The sequence below is a fragment of the Cyclopterus lumpus genome, chromosome 22 (genome assembly GCF_009769545.1).
Source record: "Cyclopterus lumpus isolate fCycLum1 chromosome 22, fCycLum1.pri, whole genome shotgun sequence".
In the NCBI taxonomy this organism is placed as follows: domain Eukaryota; kingdom Metazoa; phylum Chordata; class Actinopteri; order Perciformes; family Cyclopteridae; genus Cyclopterus; species Cyclopterus lumpus.
In genome coordinates this window covers 8,613,743-8,632,604 of record NC_046987.1, presented here as the reverse complement: position 1 = coordinate 8,632,604, position 18,862 = coordinate 8,613,743, and the positions used below count along the sequence as shown (strand labels likewise).

The following is an 18,862-nucleotide window of genomic DNA, read 5'->3' as shown; positions in this document are numbered from 1 at the left end:
GGAGTTCTCCATGCTGTTATGTGGCGTGGAGTGCGTTATCCCCATCCCACTGCTTTGTTGCTGATGTCCGCCATGTTGCTCATAACAGGGCCTTGAAGTGTAATAGTTGTTATTAAACTCAGAGTTGTTACTAGTTGGCCCCAAGTTAGAGTGTTCATACCTGGTACCCATCATTCTCTCCGCGGGTTTACAGGTGAGGTCCCCCTCACCTTTACCCGGCATGTGCTGCTGCTGCGGCTCCCCCTGCCCCCCCAACAGGTTCTCTTTGCCGCCGTGGTGTTGGTGATCCAGAGCTCTGTCCCCACGGGGCCCCTGCCCGTTGTTGTTGGCGGTGTTGTTACTTTGGATCTGTCGCTGCTGATGTGGCGCAAATTGGCCGAATTGCGGCGGCGGCTGCTGCTGCGGCGGCGGCTGAGACTGAGGGGGATCTCCGCTCCCCACACATTTCAGCTTGTGGTTCGCGATCAAACCCGCTTCCATCGAGGAAGTGCTTGAATTAGTCGAAGCCGAGGCGGACGTGAGGTTATTCCCATCCTTGTCGTGGCCGTCCGAAGCGTTGTGAGTCGTGGAAGTTGAATTAACCATGTTGAGCTCGTTTCGGCGGTGATGGTCTACATTATTCAGAGTCCCGTCTCCGGCACCGAGCATAGGTCCAGTCCGCTGTACGGGTCCTCCTCCTCCTGATTTCCCCGAATTGAGCTCCGGACCCAAACCGCTGGATAATTTCTTATTTTTGTTATTAGTTCTGGTCGGAGCCGATGCAACTTGCGCAGCCATGGTCACTCCAACATCTCAGCGCGCAGTGACAGCAAGCCCCGACCAGCCGCGCGCACAGACTAATACGAGAGGGAAGGAAAAAACACAAGCAGGGAGGAGAAAAATGTATTCAGTGGAAAATCGAGCTTTGTTCTCGCGCTGGTGTCGCTGTGGTGAAATTGTTCCGTCAGTGAGGCTTCATGTTCAAAGTTCCTCTGCCAGGTTTAAACCAAACTTTTTTTCTTCCCCCCTCCGCCTCTCCTCCATCCCGGTTCTCGGTAATATGTAGCAGCGTCTCCCGGAGCCCTTGTGGCCCAGCATGGCATGAGAGAGAGCGGGCTCTACAAGCTTATCCACCTCCAGGGCTCCGGCGCGCCTCGCATGGAAAATCCGGACTGGAGTAGCGAGCCGCTACACACTCTGCATTCGGATGTGTTTTACGTTGCTTTCAAGGAGGATTTTACCATTTCAAAAAGAACAAAATGCATTGATGGTGGCAATAGTTTCACTCGAGATACATCTCCATATTGGCATTATAATACCCAGGTATCTTTCAAGAATTGCACATCAGACGGTCAACATGGAGTGGCTCCTTCCCTTGAGTTTAAAGAGCATATTACTTTTAAACACCCAATAACCATGACAGATCGGGCATTTCCAATTTACGCAGGGACATTGCTGCTCCAGTCCACACGGATCCTTCAAATAAACGCACCAGCAGATGTTAAGTTCGCCCGAGTGAGTTTCTACGCAATTATCCAGATCTGATTTTCCCTCTTCCCAGCCTCTCTGTCCCTCGGCTCAAGACAGTTCTCTGCAGCTCTGACAGGAGTCGGACATGGAACCACAAGCTGTGCGCAATAATGTTGCCATCGGAATAAGAATGTAATCACACTTTATAGTGGCTATAGTGTTGTAATATCTGCACCACAGAGTTCATCCCCTATACGCCGCTGCAATCACTTATTTCCAGCCTGAAAAGGAGTAATGCTCCCATTCAAAGAAGAACCACAGCAATCGTATAATAAGTGGGGGAAAGCATGACAATTTCACAAATTATGAACTATTTAATATACGAGGGGGGCTATTTGGTGTGATATCAGATTTTTAAAAATGCCATTCAGTACGATTAGGTCACTTAAAACTCACTCCGTAGGAATGTAATTTGAATATTATGAATATTAAAGCCATTCTTCATTAGGGTCTTATTTGAATAAAGGGTACATTCTTTAATTTCCTTCATTTGATTTACATTGTAAGAGATGAGCCAGTCTGAAATGATAATGAAATAAAAAAAATAAGGAAAAAAATCAACCTCAGGCTGCAGTGTTGGACCACACAAAACCAAAGTCTACAAGATATGCTATCCCTATCCCATCAGTGGTATTCAAACATGAATGTAAAATTGTGCTTAGTAAAGAAGCTGGGGTGTCTGTTGGGACTTGAGTGAGCAGAGGGTCTGCTTTGATGAGATCAGATGCATTTGATCAACAGAGGGAGCTGTGGATGAAAGAGGGGTGGAGGGGAGGGGAGAGCGGAGGGGTGGGAAGAGAAGGATTTGGGGATGAGAGTAGTGCTGAGGATGGCCATGATAATGAAGACGACTGGTGGCGGCGGGAACAAATGTGACGATGACAACGAAGATGCCAGTGGTGGAAGTGACGATGACCATAGTAATGGTGATGACGAGGGAGAGACGATCATCGTTCTCCAACACATCATTGTTGCTTCAGGTCACATATTGGTGAAACGAGGAAGGCACAATTCACTCTGCCTTATATTGTGTACAGTTCAAGATAATTCACTGTGAAGCCATGTCTATGACAATGGTAAGACCCCTGCTGGAGACACAGTGTTAGTACAAGTTTGAGCCCCAACAATCATAATAAATGTATAAAACTAGAAGCAGAAACACACCTTATTTTTCAGTAGGCCAGAAATGATTGGCAGGGTATAGTACGGCCTTGAAGGAATGAAAATTAAGGAGAAAAAAAATCACATTATTACAACAAGAGGTTTAATCTCACATTTCCAAATAGAAGCTCAATCATAAGAGAATAAAAGCGAGTGACATCCCTGGAAACCTCTCCCAGCCGTTTTCCTTTATGAGCCCATATGGCAGAGAATAAAAGCTATAACGTTGTTATGGTCTGACAACAAAGTCTCCATGGTGTTCACCATTCAGTATACTCAGGCCCAGCCTATAGCGTCAACAAGACCAGATGGCTATTTATCTATAGGACTATAGGACACCCCGAAAAGACATCAAGTGTATGAGTGTGTGTGTGAGAGAGAGAAATGTGTAGGTGACGGAAAATAACTGCCGTTGGTCTGTGTACGCGTAGACAAAACAATATCTCCATAAATGATCAGGAATGTCTTAATCTTTGCTTACGTGCACCTTTTCTAATGAGAACAAGCCTCATCCACACCCTTCTTGCTCTCTGTACTTTATGCACATGATGATTCCGGCTCCCATCAGTGTCCCAGATCAAAGCCTCAGCTCTGATTTCATCTAGAGCAACACTAACGCTGACAGTGAGGGGACCTGGAGCATTAGCATATTCTATGATGGCGCCGGGCTTTTCAAGCCGTTGCCTCGGCTGCAGCTCTGGGTGTGTGCTGTGGCTTTGCAACTCTAATTTTCCTCCCTTGCTCATTAAAAAAAGCCCACTGTTCTCCTATTAATTCGCAGACACACTGATCTGTTTGAATGGCGAGGATGGGTGTGTGCAGGGGGGAGGGAGGTGGAGGAGGGCAATGGCTCAGCGCATTTGCATTTATGTTTAATTTATAACCTTCAGGGGCCCCCTGATGCAGCAAGATTGAAACAATAACTCCAGACAAACACGGGAAGAGAGGAGGAGGAGCCGGAGGAGAGTGGATGGAATTAAAAATATACAGATCTGGGATGGTATGTGCTTTGCATATGTGTGTAAGATGTGTGTGTGCTGGTGCTGCTACTGTGTGTGCAGCCATGTGCATGCATTTTTGTATTCATTCGTGCATCTGTATCAAGATGTATCTGAAACTCTCTCTCGCATACACGCACACACACACACACGCACACAGAGAAAGGAAAGGCAGAGGTCTCCAATCCGCGGGGGGATAACATGCCACGGTGAGTGTCTGTCAGGAGGAGAGCTGGAGTCTGTTCCGGGGGAGTCTGCAGGGATCTCCCCCCAGCCGCACAGAACAGAAGAGCACAGCACAGCAGACAGCAGCAGCAGCAGCACAAGCCTGGCCAAGCACAGAAAGTGGGTCAGCCCAAAACACACACAAACACGCACACTCAGATACACTCACACACAGCTCAGACGGATGCAGCCCTGGTGTCACACTGTGGGTGTGTTTGAAAGAAAAAGAGAGAATGAGCGTGCAGGGAGAGAATGCATCGTGGATAGTTTGTGTACGTGAGCCAGAGTATATTTTGCATTAGTAATGTTGAAGCTGGGGGGACTTGTTTAAGATGAGGGGTGGACGGCTAAGGAGAAGGAAAAGGAGGGTGTAGCTGATACCAAAAGCAAGCCAGCCGTTGTGAGCACACCCTATGGAACTGCATCAAATTGATCCATAGTCTTTTCATTTCAGGCTTGGGTAAATAACAGCATTTGAATTGATCAGTCTGCAAATCCAAGCAAGGATGGGCTTTGGAGCATGCGGCATGTGCGTGTCTGGGTGTGTGTGTGTGTGTGTGTGTGTGTGTGGCTGCTAACAAAACACATCTCTTATTCCTTCCTGCTCCTTGCGGAGTCGAGGGCCTCACCAGAGCCCTACAAACGGCTATGATGGATAAAATGTTTTCAACAACACTTGAGAAGAGTGGATGCTATTGTGTCCGCCTGTACACTGAAACACAGAATCACAGAATTCCCAGGACGCCGCATGCTCTATTTATGTGTTATGAAAAACATGACTCAAAAGAAAAACGGAAAACAGCAATGCTCTACTTTCACTGTCAGCTAGCATGTGAAGTGTGAAGAGGAAGAAGAGGATGAGAAGGAGATACAGACAGGGAGAGGAGAGTAGAGGAGAGTGATTTTCTTCATCCACAGATCCTATTCTGGAGGTGACAGGGGACTGGGCTCTCAGGAACCTCCCCCACCACCACCACCTCCATCCCCTCCTCCCCCTCTGATGCCTGTCACTGCTCCTCTCCTTCCCTCCCTTCCTTCTCCTGACTGGAGGAGTGTGTGAAGTGTCCCCCGAGAGGCACAGACTCAAAGACGGTATTTACAAGATCCACACTGAGCCCACTTTTAACTGCCTGTGAAGAACTTCTCCCGCCGCCTTTGATGTGCAAACCTAATGGGGGAGAGCTCGCCGGCAGTCATTGCATATGTTAGCACGGCAACGTGAGCTAATCCGCTAGCATTGCAAGGTAGACTTCATGCTGCTTGTAGTAAGTGAACACTTCAAATGCTGTATAGCTTTGGTGCATTGCTGCCCTTGGAAAAGTCCCTATTAGCATTAGAAGCTGCCGCGATGCATCAACTATTACAGCAACTTGGCGGCACCAGCAGCAAAAGACGACATCTTTGCTTATTTCTCGGCGGACTTAGCATATTCATGAGTCGATATCGAAGCCTGTTGATGTGACCATCAAGAATATAGTATAAACTCCATACGATGTACAACATATAAACCTAATGACATGATTATTCATCCTTTATAGTCAGCACATCAGCAGATTTTACACCATGTCTTTACTGGGATTTTGTTTTTAAGTGGTGCAATAAATCAGAGAGCTTTTTGATTCCCCTGCCACTTGACATTTCTCCCCAGATGGGATCACTAACATCAACAAAGAAGTCAGCAGAGCGAGCTCTCCCACACCGAAAAAACCCGCTACAACCTTCAAGTCTGTTTAAAGCCGTTTTCTTTGTTCTGCTTTTTGGCGTAAATGGTCTTGTGGAAAAATAACTTGAGTTGAAGCAACTGGCGCCCCCTGCCTTCTGTCAATTAAAAGGTCAAAGGTCAGATTCGGGGCCTTATATAATCAGTTAAACCACAAATTCACACACACATTGCACAGAAGTAAAATGTTCAACTCGGTTTTATCTTTAACAGCATGGAAAGAAAGGCTTTCATAAAAAACAGAAGCATTCGGAACGATTTTTGAATTAGGCTAATTAGGTTTGTGTTTTGTTTGTTGTTCAGGAGGCATGATCAAAGTGATATTTCACCAATTTGTGTCAGCTCCGGAGGAGAGGAGGAAGAGTTTGGAGAATGCTGCCTATTAATCTCCACAGGTTCAGCGTGCTGTGCGTTAGGGACAGTAATCAAAACAAGAGAATTATGAATAATGAAAAGTGTTGATCAGAAATTAAACAAAACAGTAGATTTGTGTTTTGTTTAGTGGCTTATTAGTAAGAGGATTGGACTCAGTGGTAATTTCATATTTTCCCGTTTTCTAGCTCTTTAAAGTAGGAGGGGGGTGTTCAATTGCATTGCATGCTCAATACTCCCTGCTCAGCCTGAGTGGAAGGAAAAAAATCAAAGGGATGTGGATGACTTGACCCAGGAGCTCAGAGTCTGAGAGCAACTGGCTGTTTTGATCTTATCTAATATTTATGAATAACTTCCTTGATATTTCCTTCGCTCCATGAAGCCGTCCGCTTTTACAGTGTTACACAATGATGTCTTAGAGGGGCGATGACGGAGATCAAACGGGGACTGGGCTCAGAATACAGAGCGCTCTCTCTCTCTCTCTGTAGCCTGAGAGGAAACTCAGCAGCAAGCTATCTAACGCTGTGTGATTGAAATACAAGCTCCACTAGGCTGCAGCGTGCACTGTGATGATATTTGTATTTGCGTCTCTGTCAAAGGAATATGGGCAGGGAAAGCGAAAACGCTGTCACCGTTTTAGCATAAAGACGCGTGTGTGTGTGTTTGTGTGTGTGTGTGTGTGTGTGTGTGTGTGTGTGTGTGGGCCTGTGTTGCTACTTGTCATTGCATAGGTTGCATCTCTGTGTATGTTTGTTTTTCTGCCATGGAGATGCTTCCACGATATACCCAGAGCCACTCGCCACAGAACCATTCGGGGCTGTTTGGATCAGTAATAGCCTTAGATGCTTTTCACTATCTCTTCGCAAAAGTCAAGTGTTCTCAACATGTTATTTGCCCAAAGTGGCCCTGTTCCAAGGCAAGCCTAATGGAGGCTAGATGACACTAAGACTCTAATTATGGACACCAACGATCAGCGGTGATAATATTGCAAGCAAAGTGGGTAATTTGTGGCTGTTGTGTTGAAGGGTTGAGGGGAGGCGAAGAAAGGGGAGGGGAGGAGGGGTGGCATGAAGGGAGGTGGGGAAGTTGTTTTCTTGTGTCATCGCCCCATCGTCCGTCACCCTAATCATTCCCCCAGAGCAGAGAGCCAAGATGTGGGCACAGCAGGAGAATATTAATGGACTGTGTGACATTATGGTTCCCGCCCATTCAAAAGGAATGTTCTATTACATTATGGGCCATCAACAGGTGATTTCTCACCACTCACTAGGCTCCATCGAGGTATACTCCTATTTCATAAAGTGCCTGCATGGCACAGCTCGAGTGCCTATTTGTCTTATTTAATAAAGATATTACACATACAGTTGACTCATGCTTATAGATCAATGGCTTGTTTGCCACTAAGCTTATTGCCTAGCTTTCCTCAGATCTACCTGAGAGATTATCCAATAAAAATTGACTTGAGAGTTCAAGATTTGATTGAATGGATTTCTGCGTACAAAACCAAAATGGTGGAGCAATAACAAGTCATATCTGCATCATAGCACATCCTAGTAACATAATTACCACAGCAACAGCTACCGTGAAAGGTTGGACAAAGCTTGGCCTTTAGCTTAAGTGAGGCCTGAGGTAAACAGCTTATCACGATCAATACAGTGCAGCGCCAGAATTGGCAACAGACACCAAAGCAACGCAGCAAGCCTGTGCCTATTCTGTCAACACCCCAAATCAAAGCCCCTCTCCCTTGAGTGATCTGTCCAAACAATTAAAATGGAACCTCTTTGTAGCATCACACTTAACATGTCAGACAGAGAAATGAAAGGAGCCCCGTGTGTTGGAGCCGCATGCCGTGACGCCTCCCGTGACAAGCCCCATGGAGAGAGCGGCATGCCACAGGAATGACGGCACTGTTCAAATTTTAAATATGTTTTGACACAAAATCAAAAGTTGCTCGCCATTATAGGGGAGAGATTCCCGGTTTTCCCTGTGATCACTTATTAGACCCCTAGGTGAACGAGGCAGAAATACTGACACCTGAATATTCTCTTTGCACTTTCTTCTTCGGGAGATCTGGGAATCATTTCACATTGAGAGATATCATTTCATAGTAAGATTGAAGCTCTGATCTCTCCACATCTGAGGCTCATGAAAAGCCCTCAGTGATCAATGAGGATTCCTGCGTGAGTTTCTGGGTTTTTATCTGCCTCACATTCTCTCTTCTGGTGTCCAAAGCTGGGTTTGCTGCCGTTCCTCTTCTGATTACAGTAGTATGGAAGATTTGACAGCTTTGCTGTTGCAGCTCTGACAGCAAATGTTGGGCTATTTCTAACAATCCTGAAAATACACTGAACTCAAATACCAAGATTTGTCTGTCTCTTTGAAAGCTGATTGGCTTGATGAATTTGATCTCCGAAGCATACTGATTGGACAAGAACTAATCAGGCGGCCAATCCCATCAATCAGAATAGCTGCCATCTGACATATTTTTTGTCATATGACAATGCCGTTGTGTGGCGAATAATACATTTTCCTTTCACATTAATAAGCTTGAGTGGCTTTAAACATAATGGAAAGCAAGACTATTTCATGGGCTTTCACTGTACTCTATACATAATCCTGAAGATGAAATTCCTAATCTTCTACCAAACAGGGGAGAGGTTTTTTAAAGCAAGACCCCAATTATGCCCAGCCACAAATTAGCATGTTTAATGCAGCAAAATGTTTTAATAAAGAATAAAAGCAAGGCAGCAGAAAACAAAAGCCAACTGGGTAATAAGATTATCTCTGCCAAGCACCCAGTGCACATTATTGTAGTTTCACACAAATGAAAGAGATTATAAGTCACATTCAAAACAGCCTAATCCGTGAAAGACTACCAATATGATTACTTTCTATTACGTTTGGTGACAGTGCGATGGATTTTATCTGGAATCCTGAGGATTCTTTAAAGTACGGTTGGACATAAGGCAAAGAGCCAGTTGAAGATTAGTTGAATCCATTGGTGAAAAGAGTTTGGCCCACAAACAGGGATAAACACAAAGTGCTGAAGACCAGATGATGTGATAAACAATCGACAGCTATGGATTATCCCTGCGGATCAGAAATTTACATAATGTATCAAAGGTGTTATCGCTTTGCAAAATACACAAATTGATGATTTACTAATTTCCTACAAGAAATTGTTAGATTTTTACATTTTAAGTAGCTAGAGATCAGACTAAATGCCACATTAAGTGCTGTTTAGAGTGTTACAGTGGTCTACGTATGGTTGTAGGTGTTCCCCTGCTGCGTCCCATCTCTCTTGAGCCCATTACAGCCTCCTTCATCCTTGACCTCCTCTTAGTTCCTGACAAGGTCAAACATCTCCCATTAGGGGAAACCAGGCCTCGCCTTTTGCCGGAGAAGTATCCAAGTCGTACATCGTGAAGGTCAGGGGCTGCATAATGAACTGGAAAATGTCAGTTATATTACTCCCCATTTAAATAGCGGATGTTCCGCCACCAGGAACAAGGGTGATATTTACCCTTTTTCATGAGCAGGCCCAGAGCGAAGGGTCCTCTTAATCCAGCTCAGGGTGTCCAATTGAGTCATATGTGTGAGGGAATGTGATGTCCTGGTTCCAGAGATGAGTGAGTCTGCTATTTTATACTACACTACAACCAAGTCTTCTACACCAGGGGAAAATCATCTGCATTAGTGGTGACTACAGTGGCAGAAAATCACCTTCTGGATACTAAACACCAGAAATGATGGCAATGAAGATAAGAGGGAAACAAAACAGCTAAATAAGATAATAATTGCATGATTGATAGTCTTCTAATGCCAAAATATATGTCCACTGAAGTGACGGAGCAATTACTAATTATTAGTCTGATTATTCACATTTCCCGGCACATTCACACACCGACAGGAATGTCAACGGCTGCATAAATTAGCGTGAGAATAAAACTAGAGAGGCGACAGGGCTGAGATGACAAAAGGGCATCCAAAGGAGAATGTTAATAATGATTCCTCTAAAACAATTTCCATTAATTTTCAGCCATCTCGCCGGGGAGTAATATCTACATGCCTGAGGCAGGTTTAAATTGCATAGTCTGCTTGAAAAAAGAGACAAAGACTCCCCAGTGTCCAGCTGCTCTCATCAGAACAGAAAGACTCAAGGACCACCCAGGAGACAGCACCACAATAGTGGAAGGTAAGCTATTAGCACAGCATCAAGCCAGGAGAGAGGAGAACTGGATACTCATTGTTTTGAATGATGCTCTGCAACAACACACATGAGACATGAGCAAGACAAAGCTGGATTTCCTGGGTTTTCCTTCACTTGATAAGACGCATCACCTCAGGTGGACGATACTGCCAGATTCCAGCTTTATCCCTGCTGCCTGCTGCATAGCTAACAGACAATGTCAAAGGTAGGACGTGAATAATATGATCATTTCATATTCTGACTCCCTGCCAGGGAATATGTCACTTGGACACCGGGTCACATACCCAGTCAGCGTGGTGAAGGGCAGAGACGGGGCCGCAAGCTTTGCCGAGAGCAAGAGTGGAAGGCAGCCAGCTAATGTCACACATACCAGCATCGGCGATCTCCCCCCCAGCCGCCCCCATTAAAGTTATTCTGTGGCCGAGCTGGCATCTCGCCTCTCTTCACGGCCAACGCGAGCCCGCTTTGGTCGGTGACACCGGGCAAGTCTCCTGGGTATGGGCACACCTGGCGGACTGTCAGCGGGCACAGGTTTTAAGAGAGGGCAAAGAGGGTTAAGACGGGGAAGGGTATGGGTGACAGTGTTTAATACACACACTGCCAGCACTTTGGAGAGCAAGTCAGATATCTCCACTAGCCTTTTCATTAAGTTTACAGAAAAATAACAAATATAGATATTGACAGAAACTGCAAACACTTTATCAGTATTTGAATTACACTTCTTACTTCTTTTTTTTGGGGAGGCTGGAACTGGCTTCTCTTTACAACAATACCTGTACGAACAACACATAAAGGGCGCCCTTTAGCCATGACGAACAATGACCTCCCAGCACATGTCCAGATCAATCATGTTCCATGTATTATTGACAGATGATAGTCAGCAACGCTAGCCAAGGCAGAGTGGTGCACACACATTTACAATGACAGATGATATGACATTAGGTTTTGAATAGATTTGTCTTCCATAATTCATTACAGCATTAGAAACACTAATGGTTTATACGTTTTTCAGATCCAACAAACTTGCGATCTTGTTGCTTCTGGGGATCTCAGGTTATTATTATTATTATCTTGGATTTTGTTTAACGTTAGTCTATTATTTCTTAAAAACTGACAATCAATTTGAGAGAGATAATAGGTCCCATTCCCACAAAAAAAGCCATCATTGGTTAAATATATTGTTTTTTACTTACTCCTTAATGTACAGCATTTATAAATGTTATCTTAAGAATTAACTTTTAAATATGCAAGAGAAATACAAAACCATCCAGCAAAACCAAGCACACATTTAGCATCTAACACAAGACTAAATAATAAGTTTCCCCCCAATAAAACTTTTCTACTATCTTATCCCTCGCCTGCTTCTCAAAGAGGTTAGATGTCTCATTTGCAAGTGAGGGCCAGGAGAAGAGACGGCTGCCCACCGGCCTGTCTGTCAGAGGAGCTCGCTGGGGAAAGCGTGTGCGCAGGCTCGAAGGAGTGTGTGTGCGTGTGTGTGTTGATTAATATCAGGAGGGCAGGGCAGTGCTCAGACTGCGGCTGTCGTTGAGAGCGACAGAGGACAGTTCTTTTCACTGCCGCCCAGGGAGAAGTCTGCTGGCGGAGGGGGTAATGAGCCAGAAACAAGCTGAGAGGAGAGAGGAGAGGGCTGAGAAGAGAGGAGTGGAGGAGGCACAAGGACAGGCCGCCACCCCCCCCCCCCCCCCCCCCCCCCCCCACCCTCTCCCCCCCACCCTCCCCTCCACACACCTCACACACATTCTTCACTCAATCTCTCTCTTTCCTTTACACTGCCATCCCTCACCCACCCACAGCAAGCCAAGCACCATCAAGGTTCCCCTGGATTTCTTTTTGCTTCACCATTTGACACTCATTCCCTACTTCCTTCCGTCTGGCTCTCTGTCTGTTCTGCTCTATATCACACTGTGACTTGAAAAATACATTTGTATGTGCCTGCATGCACACATTCACGGGTTAGGCACACAGGCATCCTTGCATTTCTAGTCACATGGGGCCTCTCCATTTTGTATGGTTACATGCACACTATGCACACTACATTACACCCAATTATTACTGTTCACTAAGGTTAAATGGTTTAAAAAAAAAAAAAAAACGGCACCAATAATGCAGCATTGTTTTTTTAAGAATTTGTGGACATTTTGGAATATTTTGGAACATTTTGGGGTCTGCTTCCCATGCTATTACAAAGAATATATGAATAACGTCTCTATACATTCAATAGTAGCTTTAAGAGGTGTTCAGCCTTGTTTCGCATACCGACTAGAAGTTAACCTTCATCAACCATCCCATTGATTGTGATAATGTCCAGAAGGATTTGTGGTAAACAACAGTAAACAGGACCACAAAATAAGACAAGAAAATTGGTCTGTGACATTCTATTACTTTTGGGCTACTCCATCCAATTACTAAGTTAACTTAAAGCTGCTCTAACCTTGCACACTTCTAACTTGAAGAATTAGTATGAGCACTTCGTAAAGTGTCTGTCATCTTCTTAAATACAGAATTCCATGCTGCTGTTCTCCAAAGCCAAAAAACAGGTGCAGTGATTCACAGTTCCGTGAAAAAAAAAAATGTTTCGAGGCCCTGTAAATCTCTCTACACCGGCACTCGGACAATGCTCATAACAGCGATGGCCTGAGTGCAGAGAGCCATACAAAACTGACACAGCCACAGGAAAAATGAGCCAGCATGTGTCTTTTCACAGTGGCCAGAGGGCGATGAGGTAAACAAGAGGCCATGGGTGGGGATTAAGAATGGATGTTGAGTGTTATGGCCGGGTCGTGGTGTCAGGGGCTAGTTGTGTTGTCTGAGAATACTACCCACTGGATGAATTAGTTTTTTTTTTGTAGACCAACTGTTTTCTAGATGGAGGATTGGGACTATCTGCGGAGATAGGATCCACTAAGACTTATGAGAGAGAGCTGGACACAGGGGGGTGGGTGGGAGGAGGAAATAACATGAGCAATTTCATAAATGGAAGGGAGAGGCTGTGACTTCCTAAATCGTCTGTGAAAGACAGAGGGAGGGGGCCGTGAAGCGGGGGAGATGGTGAGCGAAGGGGACGACAGGGAGAGAGATGGGGGGAGGCGAGAGGGAGCGTGACGCAAAGTGTGAAAGAGAGAGGAGAGCCTGGTCTTGGTGGTAAATGGATATAACTGGGTGAGGGAGGCAGGGGCAAAGTGAGAAAGAGAGAGGCTGAAGAGATGAAAAGATGAAGAGGGCAGATTTCCCACCAGCTGAGTGAGCACCTCTATTACCCTTTCTCTCTCCCTCCATGCCTCCCTCTGCCATTCCCTCCCCTGCTTTATCTCTGTGTCCTATCAGCCTGAGTATGGCATCCTCTCACATCAGATTAGCTCCAGCCCAGAGAGACGGTTCAAACTCCTCTGTCAAAGTTATTTAAAACACATCTGACGCTGAGGCCACGCTCCATTCTGCTCCTGCTCACCATCTGTCTTTCTCCCTGTTCGTCCTTGACAAGGCCTAAACTTAGGCCGAGGCTGGAGCTCCAGCCTCGGCAGCTCAGCTGGGATGTACATCTCCCGATGGCGTCAAAAGTCACTATCAATCAAACATGAGGGTGCGGGGGAGGACCTAGGTGTGGCAGGAGGCAGGAAGGAAGTCAGTCTGTAGGAGACTTGCATAAATCACCAGTCGGGGGAAAGATGTCAGAGATAAACATGACCTGGATATTTAGATTCAAATGTCCTCTATGAGCGCAGATGTAAAAAATGGACCTACAGATTGAGCACCATTTTAAACCCCATCATTTTCTAGTCAGCTAGACAAATTACTTTTACCAAAGAGCAAACCAGCTTGCTTACCATCCTCTTGTATGATTTTGGTTTAAATTCCCTGCAAATGGATTAAGAAACATGTTAGGTAAGGGCTGAACTCTGCAATCCCATAGAGCAGTTAAAGGAAGCTTGACTTTATAGAGGCGTGACTTTGCATTGAACAGCCCGCTGTGGACGACTCCTGTGAATGAGACAAACAGATCACGCCATGAGCCATGTGTCGAGGCCTCATCCCTCCTGATGAGAGAGGCCAGTTCGATGTGGCCCGGCACAGCCCATTTTTTGACAGAGACGGCTGTTTGAGCTCTCCAGTCATGGCCTCGTGATGAATGGCCTCCACTGCCAGGGAAAGCAAGGAAAAAGGGGTCCTGGGAGTCCTCTGAGGATCAATATGTACGCACAGGAGGACCTGCTTCGCATGTTAAAAACCCTGATCCTGTCCCAGACCCCCCCACCCGCTTGCTAGGTCCGCTGTCTCCGGCATCACTGACGGACAAGCCTCTGAGAGCAGGTGGGCGGGGAACTGAGGCTGAGAAGGGAGGACTTCTGTGTGTGTACGTACTTATGGGTGAATGTGTATCTGCATGAAGTGTGTCAGCAGGTTTCTAGAGGGGCTGGCATGTCAGCAAACTCAAGGTCGACACGGCATGCACAAGCGCAAGACGCACACGCTCAAGCACGCTCACACAACTGTGCAAATCCGATCACTGTTGATGCTCTGAAAAGGGCCACACTGTGACATGCTAATTCAGAGGTGTCTAAGGCGATGGATATCCTATTAATGAGCCCAAAACAATGACTAGACTAATGAGCTTATAATGGGAGTATTGAATGCATGGGAATGGGATTGGGCCTTATGTGAGCCAAGAAAAGGGGCCGTTGAATGGGAGCCAATGCACAAGGGCTAGAGGGCTAAAAGCTTGAGACGAATACAAACTGCGAGGGGCACAGCAGTGGCTGTAGGGGTAGGGCTGTGTGGAAGGGGTGCACAGTCAACCCAAATCAATACACCCCTACCCGCCTTGCCTCGTTGGGTTTGTGATATACGAGAGCAGGCAGCTTCTCTGAGTATAAATAAAACATGAAAATGCAACAAATTATCAGGCCGAATGGACAGAGATCTATTTACTCAGTAATGCTGTATTTTTTTATTTGTCAGATCAGTCTGGGGTGGGAGGGACTGATTGTTACCCTGCATCCAATTTGACTCAACCGAGTGCTGAGATGTGATTCAGCTTCTGTTTGTGAATTAATGAATTAATCAAAGACCGGTTGGTTGGGGGGGGAGAAACGAACCGAGCAAACGGCAAGCTGTGATGGGCTAATAGCTGGAAAGGGAATTACAGTCCAATTGCTCTGTCTTATTCTGGCCCTAATGCTGCCGAGGCCTTTTGCTACGAGCCGAGCAGCCCCTCCGTGTGATTTGATTCCATTTGGAGAGCCTTATTTTCCTCTTGATCTCACACATTAAGGACCTTGCTATTCACCAGAGCAGGAAAAAGCAGGAGGACAGTCAGAGCAATGGAATGGATTAGCACACAGCTGTTGAGACCGGGCAGGTCAATGTTTTAAATCTCTGGCCCTGTCCGCTTAAATCTGCTGGCCTGTACTTCACAGACACTCTGCGGATCTAAAAGGGATGAATAGCTCTGAGCAAGATGGTTGAGAATAAAAAAAACTCTGGTTTCCTAAAGGGTGAGGCGTTGCCATGATAAAAACGGGCATTTAGTTGCCAAGCAAGATAATCCTCAGAAGTGGTTTAAAAACAACAGAGGCCACATTGAAAGGATCCTAATGTGGAACAGCTGACCGGTCTTTCCACTTGGACCATAAAAACTCAAAAGAGAATCTTTCTTAATATTACTGCACTTTTCAATGGATGATACTTTAAATTCTTGAAAATATTTACTGTACAAAGAATTTATTTCAAAATACATTTGGATCAATCAATGGTCAATAGTTAACCGTTGAACCATCACACAAGGTCTTTAGCCGAGGTTCCTTCACGGTTTATGTATCAATTAAAACAAAATGAAGCTTTGGCGTCCAAGTTAAAAAAATGTAGCTGTTCAGACAGGATCCATAACGGCGAGCTCCGAGGTGCCGAGCCAGGTGCTGGACACACACACACACACACACACACACACACACACACACTAGGCACAATTCAGAGTCAATGGGTTATCTGATTGGCTCCTCTGATCAGCCTTTATAGAGACCACCAATCAAACTACTTAGAACAATTATGAGCTAAAAACGGTTGGTCGCTAATAGACTGGAGCATCATTAACCTGATCTAAATGTGGCAATATATTTCAGCAAAGGAAACCAAAATAAAAGGCAAGACATTCACTACTCACAACATAGAAATTGGATGGATATAGCGCTTTGAAATGTGGCGCCAAAACTCACTGAATCAATGGCGCGCCGGAGCAAAAGTATTTCACGTCATTTTGCATGTTCTTTTCTGAATAATTGACCGTTTAGTTCCTAGTTAATGGGTATTAGACCAAAACTTACCAAAAATGAAATGACCTTTTTTAAACTCCATCCTACACAGCTTAACATACCCTCGTTTTGAAAGGCAGTGAATTCACAGCGCATTATGTGGCATTTTGGATACTAAAATGTTAATTCATATTTTTAAATGAAAGTCTGTTGTATATGTTCACCGTTATTTATTGTACATTCAATTAAATTCTATTTTCACTTCTAGAAACTCCCTCTTGAGCTCTATTACATCAGATCTAATGTTGACCTGAGGTGGACAGATGTCTCTGCTGTGTGTGTATGATGCTGAGGTAAGGGTTGGAACTTAACCAGCAGTGCTTGTCTGCCCAGAGCGCAACCAGCCAATTATCCCTCTTAATTATCTATTGACGAGATGGAATTGATGTTTTTGGAGCGCTGATTGGATAATCAGGAATGTTGGCCACAGTTATTCTCCTTGGCTGGTCTCACTCATCTGTCCAATCTGGTCTCCTTGTTTGAGTAATCTGCTCAGTTACACAACATAGTCCTGCTCAACAAATATTTATGATCACAGTGATGAAAAGCATGGGAGATGTTTGCTACTGAGAGTTAGCATGAGAGTACGTGCCACTGTGCATGGGTGTAATTAAACGCTTCACAGGTCTTTTCTCACAATAGACCAATGTTTTGGTCAGTTCATTAACCTCCACCTTTATCTGCAGACAGGCCAATGCTTCTTACGGGGCCCCGTTTCCAAAACAGTCCAGTTGTGAACAAAGGGACTTACATTAATTTTCGCACTCCACCCCCACCTCTTTTCACATCAGCAGCCTATTTTCTTTAAACTCTCTTGGAGAGCGAGCTGGCACAGGACCAGGCAGGCACCGGGAACAGGAGAGCGCAAGAGTGGAGTGACACTGATTGTGCCTCCTCTAATTAAACCCTAACTGACCCCGGTGTTGGGACATCATTAGTTCTCCCTCGTAATCATCACACAGCAGCAATTACATTCTGTTTGGCCCCATTTGCATTTCACAAGATTTCCCTGAACAATCAAAGACGGATTGGGAAAAGTGGAGGAAGCCAAATAAAGCATGGAAGTCCTAAAAAAGCAGCCAGATTCAATTTCACAACAGTTTGGCCTGTTGAGAAAGAAAGCTTTTTTTTTGGCGAAAATATCATGGGAGTATCAAGGTTAGAGGTTAAAGACGTTGAGGCTCAGGAGCCAGCATTGTCGTCTGAGAGCACGTTCCCGGACAGCAGTAATGCTATCCTGATGCTCGCTGAAAGGACAGAAACCAAAACAATAATTCCTAACCGACTAAAACATCTCCAACCTTGTTATATTCTGTCAGAAACCAAAAGTGGGTTTATGGCAGAGATTTCTGCCTCAGTTTGGTAAGAGACAGAGGGAAACTCAGGAACTAAATATAATCGCACTCCAGAATACTCCACTGCAGCAACCGTACGTCGCCCCACTTGCAGAACACACACTACACCGAAACACACACACACACACGCACACACACATGCAGAATAGAGCCATCTATATAAGTGCGTACTTCAGGGAAAGTGCACAAGGGCAGTTCCTCCATCTGTATTCTGGGTGACAGCCGCGTTGTGATGGGGTAGCGTTTCTCTCCCCGAGACGCCGTCTGCACAGAAACAGTCATACGTCACAGACATAAAAGAGGGGCCTTTGAAAGCTCATACACACATTTGGCATTCGAACAAGCCGAAGGAGACTTTTTCCTACCAGCTCCTCACATGCGGCTGCTTTTACTAAATCTGACAACAAGAGTAGAGTAAGGTCGTTGTGTTAAGAAGAGAATTATGCTGGAAGATACCCTCGGGGCCTTCCCTGTTTCTAGGCAGTAGACGATCGGACGAGCATTTTCATTTCCAAACAGCAGTGAAAACAAATGTTGTCATTAAGACTACACAAATGCAAAATTATGTATAGAAGATATACACATATGTTCAGCAAATTAAACACTAGATATTATGATCTCAGATTTTAATTTTGCCATGGATTAGTATATATTTCTAAATTCATATTAACACAAACTAGTGATGTTCACATTGCCGTTATCAACATCTCCGATTATTGTCAGTTCATTGACACTGCAGACTTTTTATCCCTTCCACGCATCACACCCTCAACTGTCTTTTCTCTCCCAAACCAATCTCCACTCAAGTGTTTCTAATCTCTTCTGAGAGACACTGCTGTGGATGCACTCCTGACTACGACTTGAAACAAGATTATCTGGCTGAGATACTGTGAGGTGCATTCATTTGTTTAGAGATGGAGTTTGAGCTTTTGGATTTATGACTTATAATATTATAACATGCACACCATACAACTGCATTTAACTTG

The 18,862-nt window shown here is 45.1% G+C and overlaps 1 protein-coding gene across 1 annotated transcript in view; it reads right to left on the bottom strand.

Moving 5' to 3' along the window:
- arid1b (AT rich interactive domain 1B (SWI1-like)) overlaps positions 1-18,862 on the bottom strand; it is a 187,700-nt gene that overhangs the window by 156,194 nt on the left and 12,644 nt on the right. Inside the window, exon 3 of the mRNA XM_034525486.1 lies at positions 18,048-18,140. Within this exon, the coding sequence (XP_034381377.1) occupies positions 18,048-18,140 (93 nt within the window). The remainder of the gene's footprint in view (positions 1-18,047; positions 18,141-18,862) is intronic.